This window comes from Aulonocara stuartgranti (assembly GCF_965226115.1).
Source record: "Aulonocara stuartgranti genome assembly, chromosome: 13".
Classification (NCBI taxonomy): Eukaryota; Metazoa; Chordata; class Actinopteri; order Cichliformes; family Cichlidae; genus Aulonocara; species Aulonocara stuartgranti.
In genome coordinates, this window is record NC_138949.1 from 9,271,032 (window position 1) to 9,293,506 (window position 22,475).

Below are 22,475 nucleotides of genomic sequence, written 5' to 3' on the forward strand. Positions count from 1 at the left end.
GACGTGCACGTGTTGAGACTGGAAAAGTGGGACAGACGAGCTTCCATTCAGCTGTTTATTAATTAGAAACACACAAGAAACATAAAAAGACCAAACTCAGCACTCTTCACCTGCCCATGACCCCCACCAGCCAATCACAGTCATTCAATACATCCAGAAATTAAAAATTTGATTTTCTAAATGAAAACCACTCACTAGGTACTTGAAGTTAAACAGTGCACGGCCCGCCCAAGCCTGATATGTAACATTGGTTTCATCTAGAACGCTGTGTGAAAACTGCTTTATCACCGGCTCTCCTGAGACGCTGTGGAGCTATATGCTGTGTAAATAATAGACTAAGGCATGCTTCTGCTGCTGGTTCTTTGGATCTTCCAGGGTTGTGCCTCACATCAGACCAGGTTGCAAACTAATGTGAAGGCAGCAGCTGCAGAAAGTCTCTCATGCAGAGTGAACGGATCCTGACGACCTCCCCAAAGCTTTGGGAGAGAAACAAAAATGTCTCTACAGCCGTTACTTTTCAGTTTTCAGAAACCGATCACACTGTAAATTGAATAACATACTGATGTAGATGACAGACTAAATGTTTTTATTTTAATTACTAATAAAATTGAATAATAATAAAAGGCAAAACAGCATGGACATACCCCTGAGATGTCTGAGTGACATACTACTGTGAAACGCATTAAAAAAGAAGAAATGTACGGGCATGGTTTAGTGGTTAGCGATTTAAAAACAGCTCCTCATAGGATCCCAATATTTTAGCAGTTTACAGGCAAACACGTTAAAATTCAGAAATTTGACTTAAAAGATTTCATTTTCCCGAGTGCATCTTCTGGGATTTCTCCCCCCCAGGAGAGCTGTGGTTCCTCTCAGAGAGTTACAAACACACCAGTCCAAACAAATAAAAGCAAAGACCTTCATGGAGCTACTGTCTGTAACCTCAACAGCTCATCACAATAAACCCACAATCCATCCTCAAAGCAGGATGTCTCTGAATAATCCAAATAAAAAGCCTCCTACTGTGAAGCTTCTGCAGTACACTTGAACTCATTAAAGGGTCCTGGCCCTCAGCTTTTTTCTTTTTTTTGTCGTTTTACTTCTTTTTCGTCTACAGCAGCCTACACAGTGCTGTGAAGCGTGAGCTTACGTCTCCTATTAGAGACGTAACACCAGAATCACCTCATGTAACCTCTATAATTATCACAGCTACGTCAACAACTTTGTGATTCTTTTGTTTCCTCTTTGAGTGGCTCCTCCCTGCTACACATGCACACACCCGCATTCAACATGCATCCACGCAAACAAACACACTCATGTAGGTCTTCCTGATGGCAGGAGCCACCCTCCGTGCCTCCCTGCTGTGTCGACCTGCCGGCCTTGCTCACAGTTTGGCTGCCCTGAGGTTGATGTGAGGTTTGACCAGAGGGAACAGAGGCAGACTCCTCTTGAACTCCGTCATGTCCTGAATCACTGTGGGCTGCAAAGAAGAAAAAGATCAGAGGGAGGCTGACAAATGTAAAGACCCCTCTACAAATCAAGTTCAACATAGCTGGACTTTGTATAAGTTAGCTGGCTCAACCTATCACAGCGTAATGGATATGAACGTCTGAGAGTGGGTTGAACGTTCTTATTTAACCCAGGCTTCTTCTGTATGCCTTCACATAACTGGGGCTTTTAACACATCGTTTTCAAAACAAAATGAACCAATTAGGAGCTGCCTACTTTGGTCACATGAACAGATCATAGAAAATTATAAGAGCATAGAATTATGAAAGTCAAATGTAACACACACACACTGCACATGAGCCAAAAAAGCAGGATGGTGTGTGTGACACTGAAGAAATTACACATAAACTCACTTTAAAGGTTTGATTCACAAACATATTTTTAAGGTTTTTGAGTTGAGTGACAGGTTCATTATTTGTTGTTTTGTTTGTATGAGAAACAGGCCTGCCATTCCAGTCAGTTATTGGTTAGACGTATTGGGATATCCTGGTTATTGTCACCGTTTCAGGTCCTTTGGGTTTTCACCTTCACCGTTTCACATTTAAGCTGCGCATTTATAGTAATGTTAAAATCTGACTGAATATCAGCAGCTGGGGAATCTGTCAGGTTTACAAATAAAAATAAAAAAGTTTGATCCTTACCTGTGGCAGGGAAGGAGCAGGAGCCAGGTTGACATCATTCTGAGCGGGGAACTCTCCCACTACTGGACCTGATGTACACACAGACAGGTCAGACTGTCAGTGAGCGACCTCAGTGGGTGTCTAAATGAAGCCCATGTTATCATCTTGTGTCTACAGATACTCACAGGTGTCCATCTCCCTGGACAGCACGTGCACCGACACTTTGTGTCTCTTTGGGGCTTCGACCGTCAGTCGCTCCTGGATAGACAGACAGACAGGTGAGGATGATACATGGAGGTTGTCAGGGAACATCATCACCAGAAACTATTCCCTCCATTAATGGAATGACTCATCACTTTTGGGAAAGAGCTTTGCTACCACAGAAAAGAAACCCAGCACAGACAGGATGGCTGTGTGTGTTTCCCCACTGAGTGTGTGATCAGTTGTGACAGCCCTGTGGAGATTTAGCGACACAGTCGGGCTTCATCTCCGACTCTGGATGGAGGATTATATTAGACTGAACATTTGGCTCATCTGCAGTCAGACGGCGTCAACTGTGGCAACCAGAAATTAAATAATAAAAAAAGAAAAAGAAAAGACGCAGCTTGTGCGATTGCTGCTGATATGACATTAGAAATGCATTAGGTTTATTCTGCATGGGGGCTGTAATGGTTTCTGCAGGGCTCCGATAATGCCAATTCTTTCTGGGGCCAGGTGTCCTTGGGCTCTTTATCCCCCCGAAACAAGCCGGCTGGCTGTCATTATTGCCGCTGATATGCTGTGAGCGTCCTGTGTCAGTGTCACCTCCACAGCTATGAATAGAAGCAGGAGGCTGGATGAGATGAAAGCTAGGAGGGCAGAATGAATGCAGCAGATCTGTGTATGTGTGGACACACAAACAGAGTAGGTGGTGCTGAGAGCAATTTTTATCCTTATTTTACACCATAATTTTCTTGTTAGATAAGATAACCTCACAAATTCAGATTTGTCTGACATTTATCATTTCAGCGCTGCAACATGCGGGGTCGAGTATATCCAGTTTTACTAGAAACACTGCAAGTTCCTGCCACTTGAGGCATCTCAATCCCCCATACAGTCCCATGTTAAAAAAGCCCGTTGAGAACAGGATGGGTAGGGTGAATTTTTTCATGACACTTTCTTGATCAAGGCTTACAGTGAGTGACAGGTATGCTGATCGAGGAACTGCAGATAGAAGCTCCTTGATCTGAAGTGATCCTCATCTGTGTTTGTGCTTTTGAGCTTTTGGTCTGCAGTGAGGTACGGCCCATCCAAGAAGTCGAGGTCTAATATTTTATTAGCATGTTGCAATTTAGAGATCCAAGTCTGCGTGATGCACTCATACAGTGCACAAATGCTTCCAGCTAAACAAGCCTGCTAGAATTAGCCATAACATAGGCTCCTACGAAAGTGGTCACTTATGGCTCCCCCCCCCCAAAAAAAATGTCAGCAGCCAAATTGCTAAAGTTCAAAATGTTCAAGTCTATCTTTTACATATAGTCTTTGATTATGAGTTTCCATAGTTACCATTGTCTTGTGCTGTTAAGCGTCTACGAAACGTATTCCAGTGAAGAGGCATCATGAGACATAAAGCTGTACTACTTACTCTGTAAAACTCCATTATGTTTTCTTTTGTCAGAGTCTTCAGATACGCCACTTCAATGTTGTCTGCAAAACAGCAGGAAAAATTATTTAGTAAATTATTTAGAAACTTTTTAAAGAGTGCAGCCAGCATCCTAAATACTGCAGCACCAAACCAAAAATTCAAGAGTGACCCATCACGGTGAAAGTCAGCTACTTGTGTCAGTTATTACTACAGCACTTGGATGTTTAAAATTGAGTTCAGTCTTTTGCCTGTGCAACATATTGATATCAAACATAATGAAACTCAAATGAGCAACTTTTGGCCCAAATGTTCATGATTACATTTCACTGGAAACATGAAACTAACAGCCACTCTTCTGCGCTTCCATGAAGCAGACCTTGTGTAAGCTCTTATTCATAAATTGTGTTGCATGTTTCTCTGAGCTCTTGGTATTAAGCCTGTTAGCATGTTCTCCCGACACCCCCGTCTCCTCTAACACAGCTAGTATCACCACTCCCTTGGCAGCACTACAGTGTTGCCGTCACTCGGGGCTTTAGGCAGATTACTAGTGAATCAGGCCCATTACAATCCATTACACTCAGCAGAGTGCTGGATGGGAGAGGTGTGCTGTGGCTGCAGATTATTTCAGGCTTTAATCGATCTCAGGTTGTGCTTGTCGAAGTAACATCCCACTCACCTCGGGGAGTGTCTGAAATATACTGAAATATAAGAACTTGTACTTAAACACTTAGGCAAGCAATCAGGAAAAACCCATTTGGCCTGCAAACTAAACATAATTAAGAGTTATTCAGGAGGTGAAGAGGACTGCTGGGAAGCCTCACCTCTATCAAAATTGTACTGCTGAGAGATGATCTCTCCCCAGTATTTAGCACACTCAGCAGACAGCTTCTTCGGTTTGTCCAGGCGGCGGATGGCCAGGGCTTGGATGTGTTTCTGGAAGGCTTCCTCGCTCATCTCCTCCACAGCTTTCTCCATAGTACACAGGAAGGCTTCCACTCGGCTCTCCAGGTAGTGGGGCGCCTTCTCCGACTGGATGAGGAAGTAGAGACCTTGCACTCCGTTAGCCCGACGTGGCCCACTATGCACGCTGTAGCCTTTTAGGGGATTAAGAGAAAAAGTATGTAAGAGCTTAGGAAATGGAGTCACAGTGCAGAAAAACTACATTTATATTATCATTAATAATAATACGCATGCACACAAAAACACGAATAAGGATGAGTACAATAGGTCTACTTTTTTATTGCTTTTTATAACTCTCATTACAGTGATACTTAAGATGTGGTTAAGAGGTGCAACCCATTCATTCTCAAAGTTAATAAACATTCCCACAGCTGACAGCACTTTGCAAATTTCATTGCACTGTAATTCTCAATAAAATGCATAAATATTAAAAGGAATAAAACATCTAATTTAGCAAACTTAATACAGCTGCCACATTTTTTCTGTCTGTATAAACACTCCATCTCTGGAAAATGGTACCCATGTTATATAATGGCAATATTGCCTTATTGTCTGTGTTTTGCAGCCTCACCCAGCTGTTCTTTGGTTCTCAGTGTACTATAGCAGGGCTCAGAGATGATCTGAGCGAACAGCTCCAGCAGCATGTTGTCGTGTGTACTCTGCATGTCTATTTGGTAGTAGATATCGATGCCACAATCATTGTGCACCTCGTTCTTTTGCTGGTAAACATACCAGCCACCTGCAATCATGAAAAACAGAAGCACATCCACAGTGAGAGAGGAAGAAAGGGCCGGGTTGCTTCATGTGGCCTTTAACCCCATGTACTCACCTTGTTTTTGTACTTGTGCAGTTATATGTAATATTAAAAAGACTAAAAACAGGAAAGAGAAAGACTAGATGTAAAAATATGAGCACCTGTAATTCTTCTGGCTTTGCTTTTTGGTCTGTGAAGGTTCAACAGGACCTCACTGAGATACGCTGAGAACTAAACTTGGCATGTGAGTGAGCAAAACCATCTGAAGTCATTTAAAGCACAATCCTTTTCATTAACCCAAAATCCACTGACTCATGAACTCTGATAAGCTTAGAAATGAATTTCACCAGCTGTGCTGTACAACTTAATACAATCCATCCCTGCACACTTAATCAGGTCTTTCAGTGCTGCATTAGAAACTTGCACAAGCAATTCCTACAAAAAGCACATGAGCTGTTTCATTGTAGTTTTACAGCTGAACTTCAGTACATTGCTTGAGCCATAGATAAGTACTGTACAGTAAAACCAGCACAGTTCAGATAGAGGACAGGGGACACTTCAATAAGACAGAAACAGCCCGTTGAATGCCAACAGCAATAACTCTAGTTTGTTTAAATCCACTGTGATCAAGTCTGCTCTGAATGCAGGACGAGTGCAGGCTGAGTAATGCAGGTGTCTTTATGCACATGCTGACTGAGCACTCTGGACCTGACACTCCCTGTCAAAAGTTCTACTCAGCAGCACTAGTGTAACTCACTGGGTTGAGCAGGCAACCCATATGCGCAAGGTTAAGAGTGCCCCCCAGAGGGAATGTGAAAACTCCAAACAGAATATGTGTATATTTAGCTGTTTTCTAGTCTTAGTCCATCAGTGTAAAAGTGACAGCTGTCTGAATTTTAAACAATGTGCTATCTTTGCTTATCTGCATTTAAATTACACAGTACCACTACCAGTGATGGATGTCTGACTGGCCACATTTATGACAACTTTCTGTTTGAAGCTTTGTTTGAAGCCTGTATGTCCTCTTGCTCTGCGTCTTAATGGCAGTCTGGAGCCCAGCCTGGAAAGTCCCTCAGAGAGACACAGGATTTCTCCAGGTGGCCTCGCACAGCTCTGCTTTTCGCCTCCACATCATTCAGCTTTCCTAATGTGATCTGAAAGGCAGTGCAGGTTTGCCTGTGTGTGTTCATTGTCTGAGCTGCTGACAGTGAGGTGTGTATGTATTGTAGCCAATGACGTCCGTTTCCACTCAGTGACCATTATGTTCCTTTGAGGTAAATGTGGGATGCTGAATTCAATCAGGTCTTTTCTCAACAAACGCATGATGGTGCCACTGATGACGAGGGCGAGAGCGTTGGACAAAAACCCATCTGCACGGTCGCCGTGGAGACAGTCATGACTGGCAGATGAAGATTTAGAGAGCTTAACCTGTGTGTGTGTGTGTGTGTCTGTATTCGTGTGTGTGGTTTGGAGGAGTAGAGAGGACCTACCGTCTGGAACCTGCACCTGTCTGTAGCGAATCAGCTGGCTCGGGAGGAGAGGCTTTGTGTGAGCATGCTCAATGAGCGTGTCCTCCACCATTTGCATCATGCCAAGAGCAGACTAGAGGAGTGACAGATGGAAATGAAATTCAAACATTTCAGTCCACAAACTCTTGAGTAACACCAGCTGAACTCTCAGAAAAACATTTTGTAGAGATCTAAGAATTTAAAATTTTTCTATGTACATTACTTAGAATAACCCAACTGGCTCTGTCCAAACTGGACCCATTTATACAACCAATTTCCAGTGATGGCAGATGTATATAACATTGATTTTTCCATGACCACCCCCGAACCAGTCAGTACTGTAGTTCGATGATGATCATTAGTCGAAGGGATCATTGGTCTATTTTATGAGTCTAATTCTCCCTCCAGCAGACTGTGACACTGTCATTACATGATAATGTTGGAGCTGTATAACAAAAAGTGCAACTGGATCACAGGATCTTATATGAGACAAAAATCCTCTGAGATATGAACAGAGGACCAAATAAATGTTGCGAAGGCATAAAAAGTGTAGTTTGTCCCACAGAGACAAATTCTTACACATCACTAAAGCAGGCATGAAAGGAAAGCTGCATTATTACAAACGTAGACGCCACAGATTTAGGAAACTTTTAACTTTAAACTGGTAGTAAAATAATAAAGTAGTGACTCCAAACACCAACTAACCTCCTTGGTGATGTTGCCATGAAGAAGGACTTTGATATGTAACCGCGACAACAGCTGAGGTATGAAGATGTTAAGGCGTGGGGGAGTTACATCTGCAATACAGATCACAGGCAAAAGCAATCAATCAAAGAGTAATTTTCCAAAGCTGGTAACAGACTGATTAAAAGAATGACTGCTGAGTGTGGTGACAGTTGGACAGTCTTCCTGCCACTAAGAAATCAGCACATCACATTTCATGGTGGTAAAAATCATACTTAAAGATTCAGTTACATGTGCATAAAAGTTTAAGCAACTGGTGGATGGGCTAAATCAGCACACAAACACTGATTATTTGCCTGTAGCAGCACCAACACAGCAGGAAGCAGGAGACTCGCAGCGTCTCAGAGATGAGAGGAGGACGGCGGGCTAAAGGGACTGATAACAAAAACGAGCTGTGCTAATTGGAGGCCCAGGTGACTGAGCTCCAGGTCCTGACCCAGCAGGGTAATTGAGTCTCGTGTGAATCTGAGGATACTCTGTGTAAGCTCTGTGGTTAAAAATATAACAAGCTGCCCTGCAGGCTCCAGACTGGCACTGTGCACGGGAAAGACTGCAGCTAGGGAAGCAACTGCTAGAGGACAGCTTCAGCATTTAAAGGAGAAAAACTGAAAAGAAAAGACCCAAGGCGAGAGGAGAGGCCTCTACTGTGTGCAGAAACCTGAAAACTTCAGTGATAGTTTTACATTTTTCACTGCAGCTATTATGTTAACCTCATGCAATTAATTCAAGCCTCACTTTTCATTTCCTCAGCTCTGGCCTGAAGTAAAGCTTAGCTATGTGTTTATTCTGTGTTTTAATTAACTCTGTTTGGTCCACAGATGAAAAAGCAGCCAGTAAGCATTCCTGCTGAGACAGAAGAGAAACATTAAGAGTCTCACCATCTAGAGCCTCTCTGAGCTCATCTTTGGTCCAAACAACCTCGGTCATTAGAAGATGGAGGTAGTACATAGCATGATAGTTAGGCCTCTCAGCTCTGAAGTTATTCAAAGACCTCATGTACTGCAGAAAGAAAGAAGGCAGAATCAGATCACCATTAAAACTGAGACTGGAAGCTAAACTATTACTGAGTCAGTGAGTCTGAACTTACAGCTTCCTTGATGATGTCAAAGCGCTTCTCGTCTATCTCAAAAGTGGCCATCTTCTCGATGATCTTCTTCAGCAGGATGTGCTGTTTGTCACTGTAGCCTTTAACAGACAGCTGCAGCACACAGTGACAGGAGACAGGCGGCACATCATCACAAACAAAAGGATACATTAAGCTTATTAGCATAACAGTTAACATTTGTTGTTATGAAGGTTTTGCATTCATTTGCTACCATGAATACATGAATGTGTTCTCCATTTAATTCAATCGTGGGCTGGCCAAACTATTGTGAAGAAAATCTTTCCAGATTAGACCGACTCCTCATGGTGAAGAATAATCTGAATCTCTAGAGACTCAAAAACAAAAAGAATGTCAATGTTCTGCCTGAGTTCACTGCACGTGCTTGGGCATAAATGAATTTTCCTGCATCACGCACACCTAATGGCCCTTCAGGATTCAGCATAACCTCCCAGGGCTTCGCTGCCACAGCTCACCTCACCTTGTGGCCAAGCCCCTGCAGTGACACCTGTTAAAAGTAATCTCTCCAAACATCGTTAACCTTGACAAACGGCCAGCATCCACACTAACACTGCTGACTCAGATCAATTACTTGCAGCCCATCACACAGCTATACAGCCCTCTGTAAGGACACACCACAGTCATGAATTCACAGGTGAGAAGGGAGCTAATGAATGCAGGTTAGTTGGTCATTATGACAGCTGAAGAGTTGTTAGAAGTCAGCAGGTTTTAAAGAACAGTGGACAGACAACACCACAACAAACCAGCAAATATCACTTGAAAAAACAACAACAAACAAACAAACAAACAGGGTATCTGCATCAACTGACCTTATCCCTTATATCCTGTGGCACAGATGCCTTCTCATTCACTGTCTGGTATTACATTTACAATAAAAGTGCCAAAAAATAAGAAATAAAAATAGATGGCTACTTTTGCCTGCTCTGTTATTCACAAGGGGCCTCCCTCTGGGTACCTCCGTTTCATTTAGGGAACTTTTGCTTGTTAGGCAAACGTGTAGATAACCGTAATAATGGCAGCAAAAGACACTAAACAGAATTACATAGGCAGAGTTTTGCGTACTATTAAAGTCTGCACAAAACTTGACATTTTATTATCAGTATACTTTTTTAAAATAAAGATGTTGGCACGCCATAGAAATGTTAAAAAATGAAAAGAAAGAAGTCAAAGATTTATCCTTAGATGATAATATGAAGATAATATGCCAGTACGGGGCTTTACAGCAGCGGCCCCCAACCTTTTTTGCACCACGGATCGGTTTAATGTCAGACAATATTTTCACGGACCGGCCTTTAAGGTATCGCAGATAAATACAACAAAATAAAATGATACGGCCAAGACAAAAACTGTGGTACTTTTGTAAATATAATAATAAACGAGAATTCACTGTGTAATTGTGTAACTTTATTAGCAGCGTCCTCCTGAAATGCCCCAACAACAATTAGAGTAACATCCTCCTCTCTGCCCCTTAATGCTCTCTGGTTGCTATGGTAACGCATAAATATAAGACACACAACTACAACACGGGAAAAGACCCAGGGAAACCGAGTTAACAATAAAATCCCAGAAAACCATAAATTTCACAGCGGAGCCTCAACTCTTGCGGCCCGGTACCAAACGACTCACTGACCGATACCGGTCCGTGGCCCAGGGGTTGGGGACCGCTGGGTTAAAAGGTTTTCTGAAGTGATATAAAACACACGCAGGTTCAAAATCTCTACAGAACAGTCTCTAATGATCAAGTATGTCAAACAATAAAAGACGTTCAATATACGGCAGTTTCCTGTTATTGTAACTTGCAGTCTGGCCACAGACGCGGTCAGATTGGAAGGTTAAAGTCGCCCATCAACCCAGGCCTGCCTGAGCCATTGTAGCCCCGTCTGAGGATAATAAAGGGAAGAGAGCATGAGGTCGGAGACGGGAAGGGGTTATGAATACTTACATGCATTCCATAGGCGGTATTTTGGAGTTCATAGTTCAAGCCAGCTAGCTCAGCTGCATATGCATACTCGTTGAGGGAGTCCTTGAGGAGCTCCAGGTATAAATATGCCATGTTACAATGCAATGGGTCCACGTACGCAAACGGGCTGTAGAGAAAATGCCACACAAAGCATACAAATAAAGCTGCATGAGCTGATGCAAACTGCAACTACTGTATAGCATGTTTCACAATTTATGAACATATAATTAATTGTAGCTATCAGGAGTGTAACAGTGGAATTACTTATAGACTAATACTGTCTAATTTCAGCAGGGATTGGCTGTAAAATGTTGGAAAATATGGCTAAAAGCTGATCTAAGCTAATCCAACCTATCCTCTGAGGTGGCAAAAGTACAACAGTACAACTCTATTTGCTGTTGCCTAAATTTTAGATGGGGGGCTTTGCCTCTACACCAAACAGATAAATGAGTATAGCCAAGGGCTAAAGTGGGATTCAGCTCTTGGGGTAACCCTAAAATTGGCTGTAGTGGGGCAGTGTGGGGAAAAGAAATGCTTGCACCAAATATAAGCGGATATCAAACAAGCAATCATGCCAGATTTCCCACCACTAGGTTTCAAATGTCTAATTAGCATTATCACCTTGAATTACTTTGATGTCTGCTACCCCTGATGTAAACTAACATTCACTATTAACACCACAGCCACTCTGGACCAGTCCAACACAGTGCATTACTGTAATCGTCACCACAGCACCGCAAACTGACCAGTGTAGCCTGCACCTAGTTGTTGAGTACTTTCATCAAACCAGTAACCAGTATGTTTTGCGAGATATTTCACAATACGAAAAAAATATAACTTCAACACTTCATGTATAGATTAAACATCTGTAAAACAAAACAAAACGAAATCTCTCTTCTTCCTCGCTTTCTTCTTTACTTCCTATGCCTTTCTCCACATCTAAAGTTATCTATCAGTATCTTCTCTCTCTGGGAAATAGAACAGCTGTACATGCACAATTATTAGAGGCTTTTTGCATATTTCATCTCTTCATGTGTAACAAGCACTGGCACTGGTTATTATTCCATTTAGGTTTGAATTGGATTCATATCAGCTACAGGGGTTGCTGACTTACAAACCCGATAACACTCATGCATAATTCGATATTTATTTTTGCACTTTGTTATCTGATTACTTTAAAACTTATTATGCACTGTTGTAGCAGCAGTACATTTATGATTTCTCATTATTGAGTTAATCTTAAGAGTCACAATTTACTTGGTAAGAATTTGTGTCCACACTCCAGCTGCAGAACAAATCCTCTATATTTACTACTCACCTGAAGAACTCAAAGTTCAGGCAAGCCTTGGGGAGGAAGAATTTGTCATCCTGCTTGAACCACACCTTGCTCATAGCAGTGTCCTGGAAGAAATGAAAACCAAACTTAATTTCATATTCATGGGAAGTCTTAACAAAGTAAAGCATTGAAATGCAAGCAGAAGGTAAACTGTACAAGCAGACGACGCTCATTTAATCACAGAAATCTAACAGTGTTACTTTGATAGGTCTCTTAGCAACAAACAACAAAAGCCATACTAACTTTTATTCAGTTGTTCCAACAGAGATGGGAAATGTAAGCTTTTCTTAGCTGCTTAGTTCCTCTGATCCTGACATAACAACAACTAATGCTTGATGTCTAAATCACAATACCACATTTCCATATGAAAGCATAAGAGACTTAAGAAGAAGCAGGTAAGCAGGGACCGTCCAACGCAGTCAGACAATGAAAAGTGACAACACTTTGATGGAGCTGTGCAGAGAAAACACTTGCCTTGATTAAAGTGGGAACTGACGGAGAGTCTTTCTCAAGAGGGTAGATCTCGAAGTTGGTAGGGATGAACTCATTTTTCATTGGCAATTTGAATTTGCCGTTGAGGTCTGCATTTGCCCATTTCTACAACAGAAAAAGATAAACAATCAGAGCCTTATATAACTGATGTAGTGGTTATACGCTGATTACACAGCAGAAAAACTGGACACAATCATTCACCTTGATGGTCTCCTCAGAGATGGCCTCCTGTTTGTACTGCGTGCCGTACCACTCTTCTGTTATGTCTGTTTGTCCTTCAAATGATTTTGACACAACTATAACTCTGGAAAAGTAAGAAGACAACAGGTCACATTATAGATCTATACAAAAAGCCCTCTGTGCTACTTAGTGCCTGTTAGCTGCACAAGATGTGAGTGCTTTTCCATTTCGATCATGTTTCAGGTGGTGCACAGCCATTGACACATCGTTTGGCTGGAGCTGTCAGAGTGCAGGTTTTTCCTAAGTTTGAACATTTATCCCATCAGTATGTTTTAGTTAAACAAAGTTCAAGGACTCAGTGTAAAAGGAAATGGTGTTTCTCTGTAAGTTCTCTTGTAGCTGGAATGAGATGGATAAATAAAGAAGCATTCGTTCATTAATTTAAAGCAGTTTTGGCAGAAGCCCAGAATTAAATGGCCACTTCAGTAAAGGAAGAGACTGGCATGCAAACTGTCAGGGTCAACCAATGACTGCATGCTGTCGTCTCCTTAATACACATTAAGAAATGGACCGGTTACAAGTCTGGACTTTGCTTGGCACAGCAGCTGCAACCCAGTAAATGAATTAAAGCTACACCAGGCCCACTTTTATTTCAGTCCAGTTATCCAAGTGGGACTGCAGCTGTAAAGTTTAGCTTAAAGTTTATCACACCATGTGCCCACATCTTCCTCTGAGAGGTACTTCATACTTGGTAACAGAAAAAGCAAGGTGAGCCTGACTACACATCACCAAGTCACACTGACCTGACGTGTTCTGGTCTCAGCTTATCCAGCACCATCTCGATTAGATCTGGCTTGAAGTCTTCCAAGAAGTACTCTGCTGATAGAACTTCTTCAAGAGGGTAGTGCTGCAACACCCAAAGAAACTTGTTAGCACTGTACTGCTTGAAAACAGAAATCTTCAATTCTGAAATTTTTCTAAAGACCTCCATAAATCGAATCTTCAGTTTCAACTGGACACCTGATAAATTGGCTGTTGGACCTACCTGTAGTAAACCTGCTATTTTGGAAGTGTAGTCACGAGGGCGCTCCTTGTCTTTAAACCTGAAAGCAACTTTTTTTAAATCCTGCAGAGAGAGGCAGAACGGTTGATGGTATAACAGCTGAAGTAACAAAACATACAATTGTTACATTCAGTTTGAACTATGTACCCTTAATAGAACTCAATCAATAATCCATCTATATTCTATTCTAATTTTTATGACTTTTTAAACTAGTTTTTACAGTGAGGAATAGAAAATAAGTTTATACTGCCCTCCAGAAACAGTATTACTGAACTGACAACATAAATCACCTTGTACTCGTTAAACACCCACTCTTGAGGCCCTTCAGAACGGAGTTTCTGGATGTACTGGAACATGTGGAAGATTATGTCCTCAATGTTCACTGCAATGACACACAGATCATGCCCCAAGATTTAATATTCACGTATTTCTTGTTGCTTTATTTCTTTTACTTGTGCATAGTGAGGAATGATCATAATCACATGCAAAACACACAAACTAGATACAATACATGTAAAGTAGTGGGATGCATGACTTACAGAGGCCCTCCTCAGTCAAGTCCATCTTGATGTTGAAGAACATGAATCCTCTGGCTCCCTCTTTGTGTCCTCCAAGGATTGTGTCCACCCAGCCTTAGAAAGTAATTACCGTTACAATTTAGTAATGTGTTTCTTTTATTTTTATGATGACAGAAACCATTACTGTGAATGTTTCTGTACTAAAAGAAAATTAACTTCTATCCCAATCACTAAATTAGAGGCACACCGCTCTGCTGGGTAATGTTGTGTTACATTTTATGGTCGCAAAACACATAATTAAGTAACCTCTGAGGCAATAAACAACACTGAGTCAATTATATATTTTAGGATATGGTTTTACTATGTGTATCTCTTTCTCCTTATAATATTTGTCACCAGCTTGCAGTCTGCTACCTTTAGATTTTAGCTCAGAAAACAAACTTCCAGGTCCTTCATGACCAATCAGATGTCCCAGATAACGTCCTGGCTTCGATTTGTAGTACTTCTGTAGATCTGGGATGGGGAAAGTCACATAAAGTTTCCTAATGTCTTTGACAGGAACCACTTTGTAGAATTTCTGTAATAAACAGAAGCGTGTGTGATTCCCACAGTAACATGATAAAAAACGTTGACAGTCATTTTGCAATGCAAAAAAATGTAAAGGAGTGATAGGTAAGCAGCTCACTTTAAGGTGTTCTTCTTGTAAAGGGTGTTCAGGGAATTCTGGAATAGGCACATTCTTGTTTTCCACTTCTCCAAATAACTTAACCACCATGGCCGTCAACTCATCCAACGACTCTGTCAGCAAAGGGTTAAAAAAAGCAGTAAGGATGTGCTGTTCAAAGAAAAGCTTTAAGGATGTCAGTACTCATCATAATTACCCACAGTGCCCTGGTCCTTGGCTGGTAAGCAAGCTAGTAAATATATAAAACATGTTGTGATGCTACTAAGAATCTGTAAAATCTTATTTAAAATAAAATTAAAACTTAAAATGTATTATTTTTATTTATTATATTGTCCAAAAGCAATTTTGAGTCATATTTACTATTCGTTTAAAGTGTTTTAAGAATTTTTAAAAGAGTTGTTTCTGGCAGTAAATTACATTACGCCGTTTCTTAGTAGGTTTTAATACTAATCACCGTTACTCTACCGAGTGGAGGCAACAACATTTTTAACTCATTTACCATTTATCAATTCATTGGTTAGTATGGTAGGCATTAAGAAGCCAGGACCTCACCCATAACAACATCCTCTTTAATAGTATCCAGTTACTCGCTGCATAGGTTGGGTGTAACCATCACCCATGTGAACAATGACATCTTACCTCTTCCTAACACACACAGTCCCATGAGGTTGGATGAGTAATACGTGGAGTGGAACTTCAGGAGCTCCTGACGGATATCAATCCCCTCTTTAAATGGTCTTGTCTCTAGTGTCATTTTATTACCTATAAGAAAAAGTTATCCCTTTTATTAAGCACACACATTTTCCAATTGTACAGTTAACTAATGATCATTTTCTGTTGTTATAGTTTTTCAAAGAGTCTAAATGAAATTGCCAGCAAACAAATATTTGTGTTAAATTCTTCAAAGTTGTAGTAAAAATTGCTTATTAACTACAAGCTAAAGCGTATGTAAATAAACTTGATTACAGTCTACATGTAGCACTGTATTTGTTAACACAGACACCATCAAAGCAGCAGTCAGAAGAAGCTTATGTTAGTCTGCTGAGTGCACTGCTTTCAGGTCTGTTTGATCCTCTCCTGTTCTTAATGGGAATACAGACGGTATAATTCAAGACTGCCATCAGGTGGCTATTTTGAGCTCACAGCTGCTCTGAGTATACCTCACTTTAATCTGGGATGACTTTAACAGAATAAACTCTTTTCTCAAAAAAACTTGACTAATGGCATGTTCATGTTTTTAAAACCAAAGCCATTAAGAAGTCTTTCTGGGCTAAAACAGCTGTCTCATAATAAGTAGGCTGCATGAATGTAAACCTCATTTAATCAAATATTAGCCTGCTCCAGTAATTTCTCTGACCCCTTAACATTAACATATGTGACTGGATTCTGCTCTAGATTAGTAGTCTAATACAAAATCTAAAACACATCATATCGACCCTATGAAGGGAATCCTTGCTTAAATATTCTGTGCAGGGCGGTTTTGCTCTCCAGTCAAAATATTCTGCTATAACAACTGAAATGTGATGCACTAAGCAGTCAGAATGAATGATGTAATGATATAGTTTCAAAGTGAAGTCTGGCAAGAACAGTTTCTACCTGTTCCAAATTTACTGAAAGGGTGTTTTGGGTTGCCAGTGGCCTTTTCCAACTGAAACAGCCTCCAGGTATCATTCTTCAGGTTCTTCTCGTACTCAGAGTCCACAGCGTTCACCTCGCGGTCCTTGCAGCTCTCGTCAAACAATGGGCACAGAAAGAACTGGGCAAACCTACAAAGGTCAGAAGTTGCTGTTATCAAGGAGTACATTTCAGCATGTAGAAAAACCACAGGGTGTGATAATAGTTATGACCTAGCCGGTGGCTCAGTATTGTAAAATGCATAATCTTGTTTATTTTAAATAAAGATTATACACTACAAACATAGTGTATAATTTGAAAAACACAGGTAACTATCAGTGCTATCCCTCAGCCTTTAAGTAGACACACCTGTGGTATCACTTTACAAATCCTGTGTTGCCTTATTCTCAAGTTATCACATTCAGATGATTTTCAGAAAAATTATTTTGTCACTGAGATTCAAACTCATCTGAGATTTTTAGTAGATGCAGCTATGGTACCAATTTGAAAATCCTAAGTGACTTTCTTCTTGAGTTATCGCATTCACAAGATTTTTTAGAAAACTTGACCTTGACATTGAGGCTGAGGTAACTCAGATTCAAATTACTCTGAGATTTTTAGTAGATTCATCTGAGATTGATACCTACAGTATCAATTTAAAACACCTACATCGCCTCGTTCTCAAGTTATCACATTCACAAATGTAGATGTCCACGGCACTCACCCCCCTGTCCGGCATTGCAACAACATAATACCCCATCAGCTTTTTACAGCTAAGGGGTGAAAAGGCAACCTAAACACAAACAACCCTGAGCTTTTAATAGTGCATTCTCTATCACTTTGAAGTTTCTGCCAAAATTAATACTATCAAATGAACATCAAAGTACCTATCTAATGCTCCTTTCAAGTGCTCATGGGAAACATCAAAGTAATAGTTGGTATGTTCTCTGCTGGTGAAGGCATTGGAACTGCCTGCGTGCTCACTGAGGAACTGGCTGTACTCGTTCTCCTTGGGGTACTTCTCTGTTCCCAGGAACAGCATGTGTTCACAAAAGTGTGCCAGCCCTGAGATGTTTGGTGGGTCAGACAGAGAACCTGCAAATTAAGAGAAATTCCCAGAGAAATGTAGTTAATGGTGCTGCTTCTCTTTGATCAGAGAAATTTGTTCAATGCAACAGTTGTGACTTTTAAAGTTTGCCAGGTGAGAAAAACAGATCTGTAACGGCACCAGAACAGGAGGATTTATAAGCAATGAGATGCACGCTGGTAAGCTGTTCATCATTTTCAATTAAACACAGAAACTATTTCACACGAATTCACATTCTTCACGCACTCAAAGTATCTGTCTAATGCTTAACACTAGAACTGCCAAGGAGGTTATTTTTGACCCCTAATCCCATCCCGCCATCTAATATTGATGAATTTTCCTAAATCTGGTTTATTCATTAGACAGTGAATTTTGCAGCACGAGGAATAAAAAAAAATTTAAAAAATAAACAAAACAAGACTTGTACCACAGAACTGCTGAGGGAGTCATTTCAATCCCATAGAAATCAATGTAAAACATTTCTAGCATAGCTGGTTGCTTCGCAGCATGTATTGTTTACAAACATTTTGATATGAAGACTGCTATAACACGACCAAGCGCTAGCTAGATGTGATCAACTGATAAATATATAGGAGACTGTGGTTTGATAAAAGAATAAGTACTGCAGAGCTGAATGGCTCAGAGATGGTATGTTGAGCCACAGCAGATCAGAGATGATCAGACAGTTTTATTGCAAAATGAGATCAATGGCTTAGTGAGCTATGTCAGGCAGTTTTCTGCATTCACCAAACTTGCTCTCTTTTCACCACAATAACTTATGCTGAACATAATCTGGTCAGTGGCAGGTTATGTTCCAAATTTCTTTTTTGCAGGCATATGGATCATTTTGTGCAAAAGAAGAGTCATAAAACCTGAAGCCCAAAGCACAAAGCCCTGCTCAACAGAGAAAGATGATAATCAGTCAAGAAACCAGTTATCTTGAACTGGAGTTTTAGGGAAGTTAAACCTGGAGTTAAACCAGCTAAGCCAAAGAAAGCCTGACTGTGTTGAGCTTTGCCCTCGGGGCAGACTATGAGACCAGACGAGTGAATTGGACAGGTTTCTGGCTGTGCTGAGCGGCTGAACTGAAGAGTGTAGTGTCCTATTTCAAGCAAATAACGAATGAAAACTGGAGGAGAACAAGTGATTCAGACAGTCTCAGATCTGAGGAGAGGCCCTGCAGACTGAGGCAGAGCTGTGAGGCTGAAGGTTTGGTGAAATGGAGGAGATGATGATGTATTCAATTCAATTCAATTTTATTTATATAGCGCCAAATCACAACAAAAGTCGCCTCAATTATAAACTTCTTAAAATGTGTTTCTTATTTGCTTTAGCAAAGTGTGAGGGCAGTTTTAAAATGTAGCCAATGACTGATTCAATCTGCTTCACAGTGCTTTTTATACCTTCTTTACTTTAGGCAAATACCACAGGTATTCACTGGTAACTTTTCCATAATGCTCCTCATCTGTTATTATTAAAGTTACTGCATTACATGTGGTGTTGTTTGTACCTGCTGTTTACTAGTATCTGAAACTAGAACTGAACTATGTTACATTTACACACTGTAATGAAATAAGGTTTCCAAACTGGTAGGGACTCACTGTTTGAGAAGTGCAGTTTGCAGATTTAAGTATGAGCATATAATAATATACTTGCTATTATAAACAGAAATACCAGATAATACAAAAAAAATACCCATCCAAAGCTTAAAGGAAGTTTGGCAACTGAGCATCTCTATGAATGGAATTATCCTGTTCGGCAAAGCACAGTTAGAGTATGATGGGGAAAATTTCTTCCTTTTCCATTTGTTTTCCAGATGTTCTTTGTGTAGAAAGCAACATAAAAAAAGGAAGTCATGATCACCTGGCAGGACAACAGCAATGAATGCCTAATTACCTATATGGACATCCAAAGCAGCTGAAGATTTGTCTGTGGTCGGGTCACTGATGAGCATTGCCTTCAGGCCATTGGTAAACTCCAGGCCCCTGTACTCCCGCTTGTCCTCAGGTGAGCGAATGACATCACTAACTACCCTCCTCACAACCTGGCCGGTCATTCTGAGTGACAAGGATGACACCAGCCTGCAAGCAAAGAAAACCAACACTTGGAGTTTATTATATTCTGATTTAACGTGACATAATGGCCAAAGGGGATTTTAGTACTAAACATGCCTCGAAATGCTGGCATACTACACTGTGGAAGCACATTATCAGCCAACTCTTTCCTATTATTTTTTCAAGTAGTAGTCCTCGCGGACTTCCGTGTGCCTCTCAGTTTATTGAATAGAAATTATTTACTTTGCCGTCCAGCTAACCGTAATAATATGATCAAGGTCTAACACCTGTAGTGCTTTATAAAACGTGAACTGAAGCACAGTCTTTCTATACAGCCTACAAAGTAATTTAAAAAGCAGTTATTATATTATCACGGCTCCCCGGGTGTAGATGCTACTTAAAAAAAAAATCTAAGTACAGTAATTGAAACCGCAAAAACAGGTAAAGGCAGTCAAGACGAGGGGAAAAAGTCCCGTAGGAAGATGAAGACAACTGTCCGGCTGAACAAGAAAAACAACACACCTGCCAGCGATTAGCTACAGTAACTGACTAGGGGACATTAATTAATTCAACAAAGAAACTTTATTTTATCGTATTAAAGACAAAAGCTTCAGAAAGGTTCGCAATGTTGAAAAGTGTAATTGTTAATGTGAGCTTCTAGCCTCCACATAAGGTAGGCACGGCTAACAGTATCGCTTTAGCGAGGTTAGCCGGCTAACCGCACGAGCTGCTAGGATTAGTTTGGTGTAAAAAAAAAACAACCAACCCGCTTATTTTTAAATAAAAGTAACAATTATTATCTGATAGGGCTTACCTAACAGTTCGGTTAAAACAGAAGAGGTAGCCTGCTGACTCTTGTTGACTGGCGCTTTTGGTAAATGCACCTATACACACTTTGAAGCCTGAGACAGTATGAAAACAGTTTTGAACTGTTTGGATTTATGCATATAGAAAACGAAACCTTAATGTCTGTAGCGTCATCGTTTAACAGACGCAAGCAATCGATAGCAGAAGAGCGAGCGCCTCACTAGGGCAGGATGTCACATTTCTGTAAATGTGTCTTCAGTAAATTCTGACACTTACATCCTGGTATAGTTGAAGGTGAAACAGACGGGAAGCATCAGATCCTACAGAGTAGTAGTTCATAATATTGCGCACTGTCAGTGAATCTGACATCGATTACACTGCCGGGGTGAGGAGTTCAGCGTTTTGTATGGGTGAAAATGAAAAGTTGCGGAAAAATAACGGGAAAACAAACAAACAAACAACCACTCTCTTTTCAGTGATTGTGAGCTCATGTGCGCACAACTTTGTTTGTGTTTATATGCATGCTTGTGCACATACAGAAAGGCACACCAGCAGGCACAAACAAATAGCCGAGAACAGAACTCAGGTGGCCCATTTTCTGTAACCCGTTAAGGTTAATACATAATGAGCACTGTTACTTTGTTTTTTAAACATAATAATAATAATAATAATAATAATAATAATAATAATAATTATGTTTAATGTTCCGGGATTTTGGAATCATTCTTATCTGTGATCACGCAATCGCTTTGCAGCTGGCTGGTCCCTCTAACATCATATCCAAGTTCATCAGATACTACAGCAGTCCAGGAATCCCGGTGCACGAGTTCCTGAAATACCACAATAGCGATAATAATAGCTATCCTTTCCCCCAAATCGTAGCTCAGCAAACCATGCAGAATGACTCACTGATGGACAAAAACACAACTCCGTCTTCTGAGTAAAATCCGTGAACTTCAGCATTGATAAAGGGATCATGGTGGGCTCCATCTACTGGACCGCTGTCACATAAGTGTCTACTTAAGTTAAGTTGAGTAAAGGCAACTGAATTCACAGTGCACAAAGCAGTTTCATGCATCAGGCCTGCTTTCTGTTTCTATTTTTAGATGTAGTGATGTTGAATTCACAGTTCAACTAGTTGGACTTGTGTGCAGCTGTTTTCCATCTCCTCAGGACACACTCTTTACATTTGATCCTGAAAATGTGTATCTACATTTATATCTTCATACTTTTGTTCATTAGCTGTATACTGCACTGTGTGAGTCTAACCGTACTCAGGTGTAGCTGTCAGTGTGAAACGATGATGCTCTAATGTCTGCTGCTGCTAAAGAACAGCCAATAATAAATAATAAACAGACAATAATATAAATCCATGTAAGGAGCTTAGTCAGAAACTTGATTATCATAACCTGATGATAGCAGACAAGTTTCAGACAAAAACAAATAATATGGAGAGTTACTAACACCTCAAACACCGTCTCCTCATCCATCACAGAAATCCTCACTGCAGCTGGTCGGTGTTCACTTCATCACAGCCACAAACAGATAAATAAATCAATCCTCAGCCTCTGAAACTCAACTGTGTCAGCAGCTGCGCCCTCAGGTTTATGCAGGAATAAAACTAATACTCGTGTGTCTGCAGGGATCGGCTGTCCAGTTCCTCGGATCCCTGCAGAGGATATTGGAAGACCATATGTGGGCCACACGGATCCTGTGTGGCGCCCTGGTCTTCCCCACCATCACCACCATCGTAGGGAAAACTCATGTTCAGCGGCGTCAACTCAAACCTGCAGAGGACCTGGTGGGTCCAAATACACTTACACGGTCAACAAGCATGATC

General features: G+C 40.8%; 1 protein-coding gene across 1 annotated transcript; it reads right to left on the reverse strand.

Moving 5' to 3' along the window:
* Positions 1-41: 41 nt before the first annotated feature.
* LOC309720595 (insulin-degrading enzyme-like) lies at positions 42-20,883 on the reverse strand. Its single transcript, XM_082557652.1, has 25 exons — positions 20,643-20,883; positions 19,671-19,855; positions 17,575-17,782; positions 16,670-16,839; positions 15,713-15,835; positions 15,074-15,186; positions 14,803-14,965; positions 14,410-14,502; positions 14,161-14,252; positions 13,853-13,933; positions 13,611-13,714; positions 12,829-12,931; positions 12,610-12,732; positions 12,118-12,200; positions 10,782-10,926; positions 8,804-8,914; positions 8,595-8,715; positions 7,678-7,769; positions 6,955-7,066; positions 5,282-5,449; positions 4,572-4,844; positions 3,751-3,812; positions 2,312-2,384; positions 2,148-2,215; positions 42-1,477 (listed from the first exon to the last, which is right to left on the reverse strand). Exons 2-25 carry the CDS (start codon positions 19,828-19,830, stop codon positions 1,382-1,384), a joined length of 2,937 nt encoding a protein of 978 aa, XP_082413778.1. The 5' UTR covers positions 19,831-19,855; positions 20,643-20,883; the 3' UTR covers positions 42-1,381.
* Positions 20,884-22,475: the final 1,592 nt, after the last annotated feature.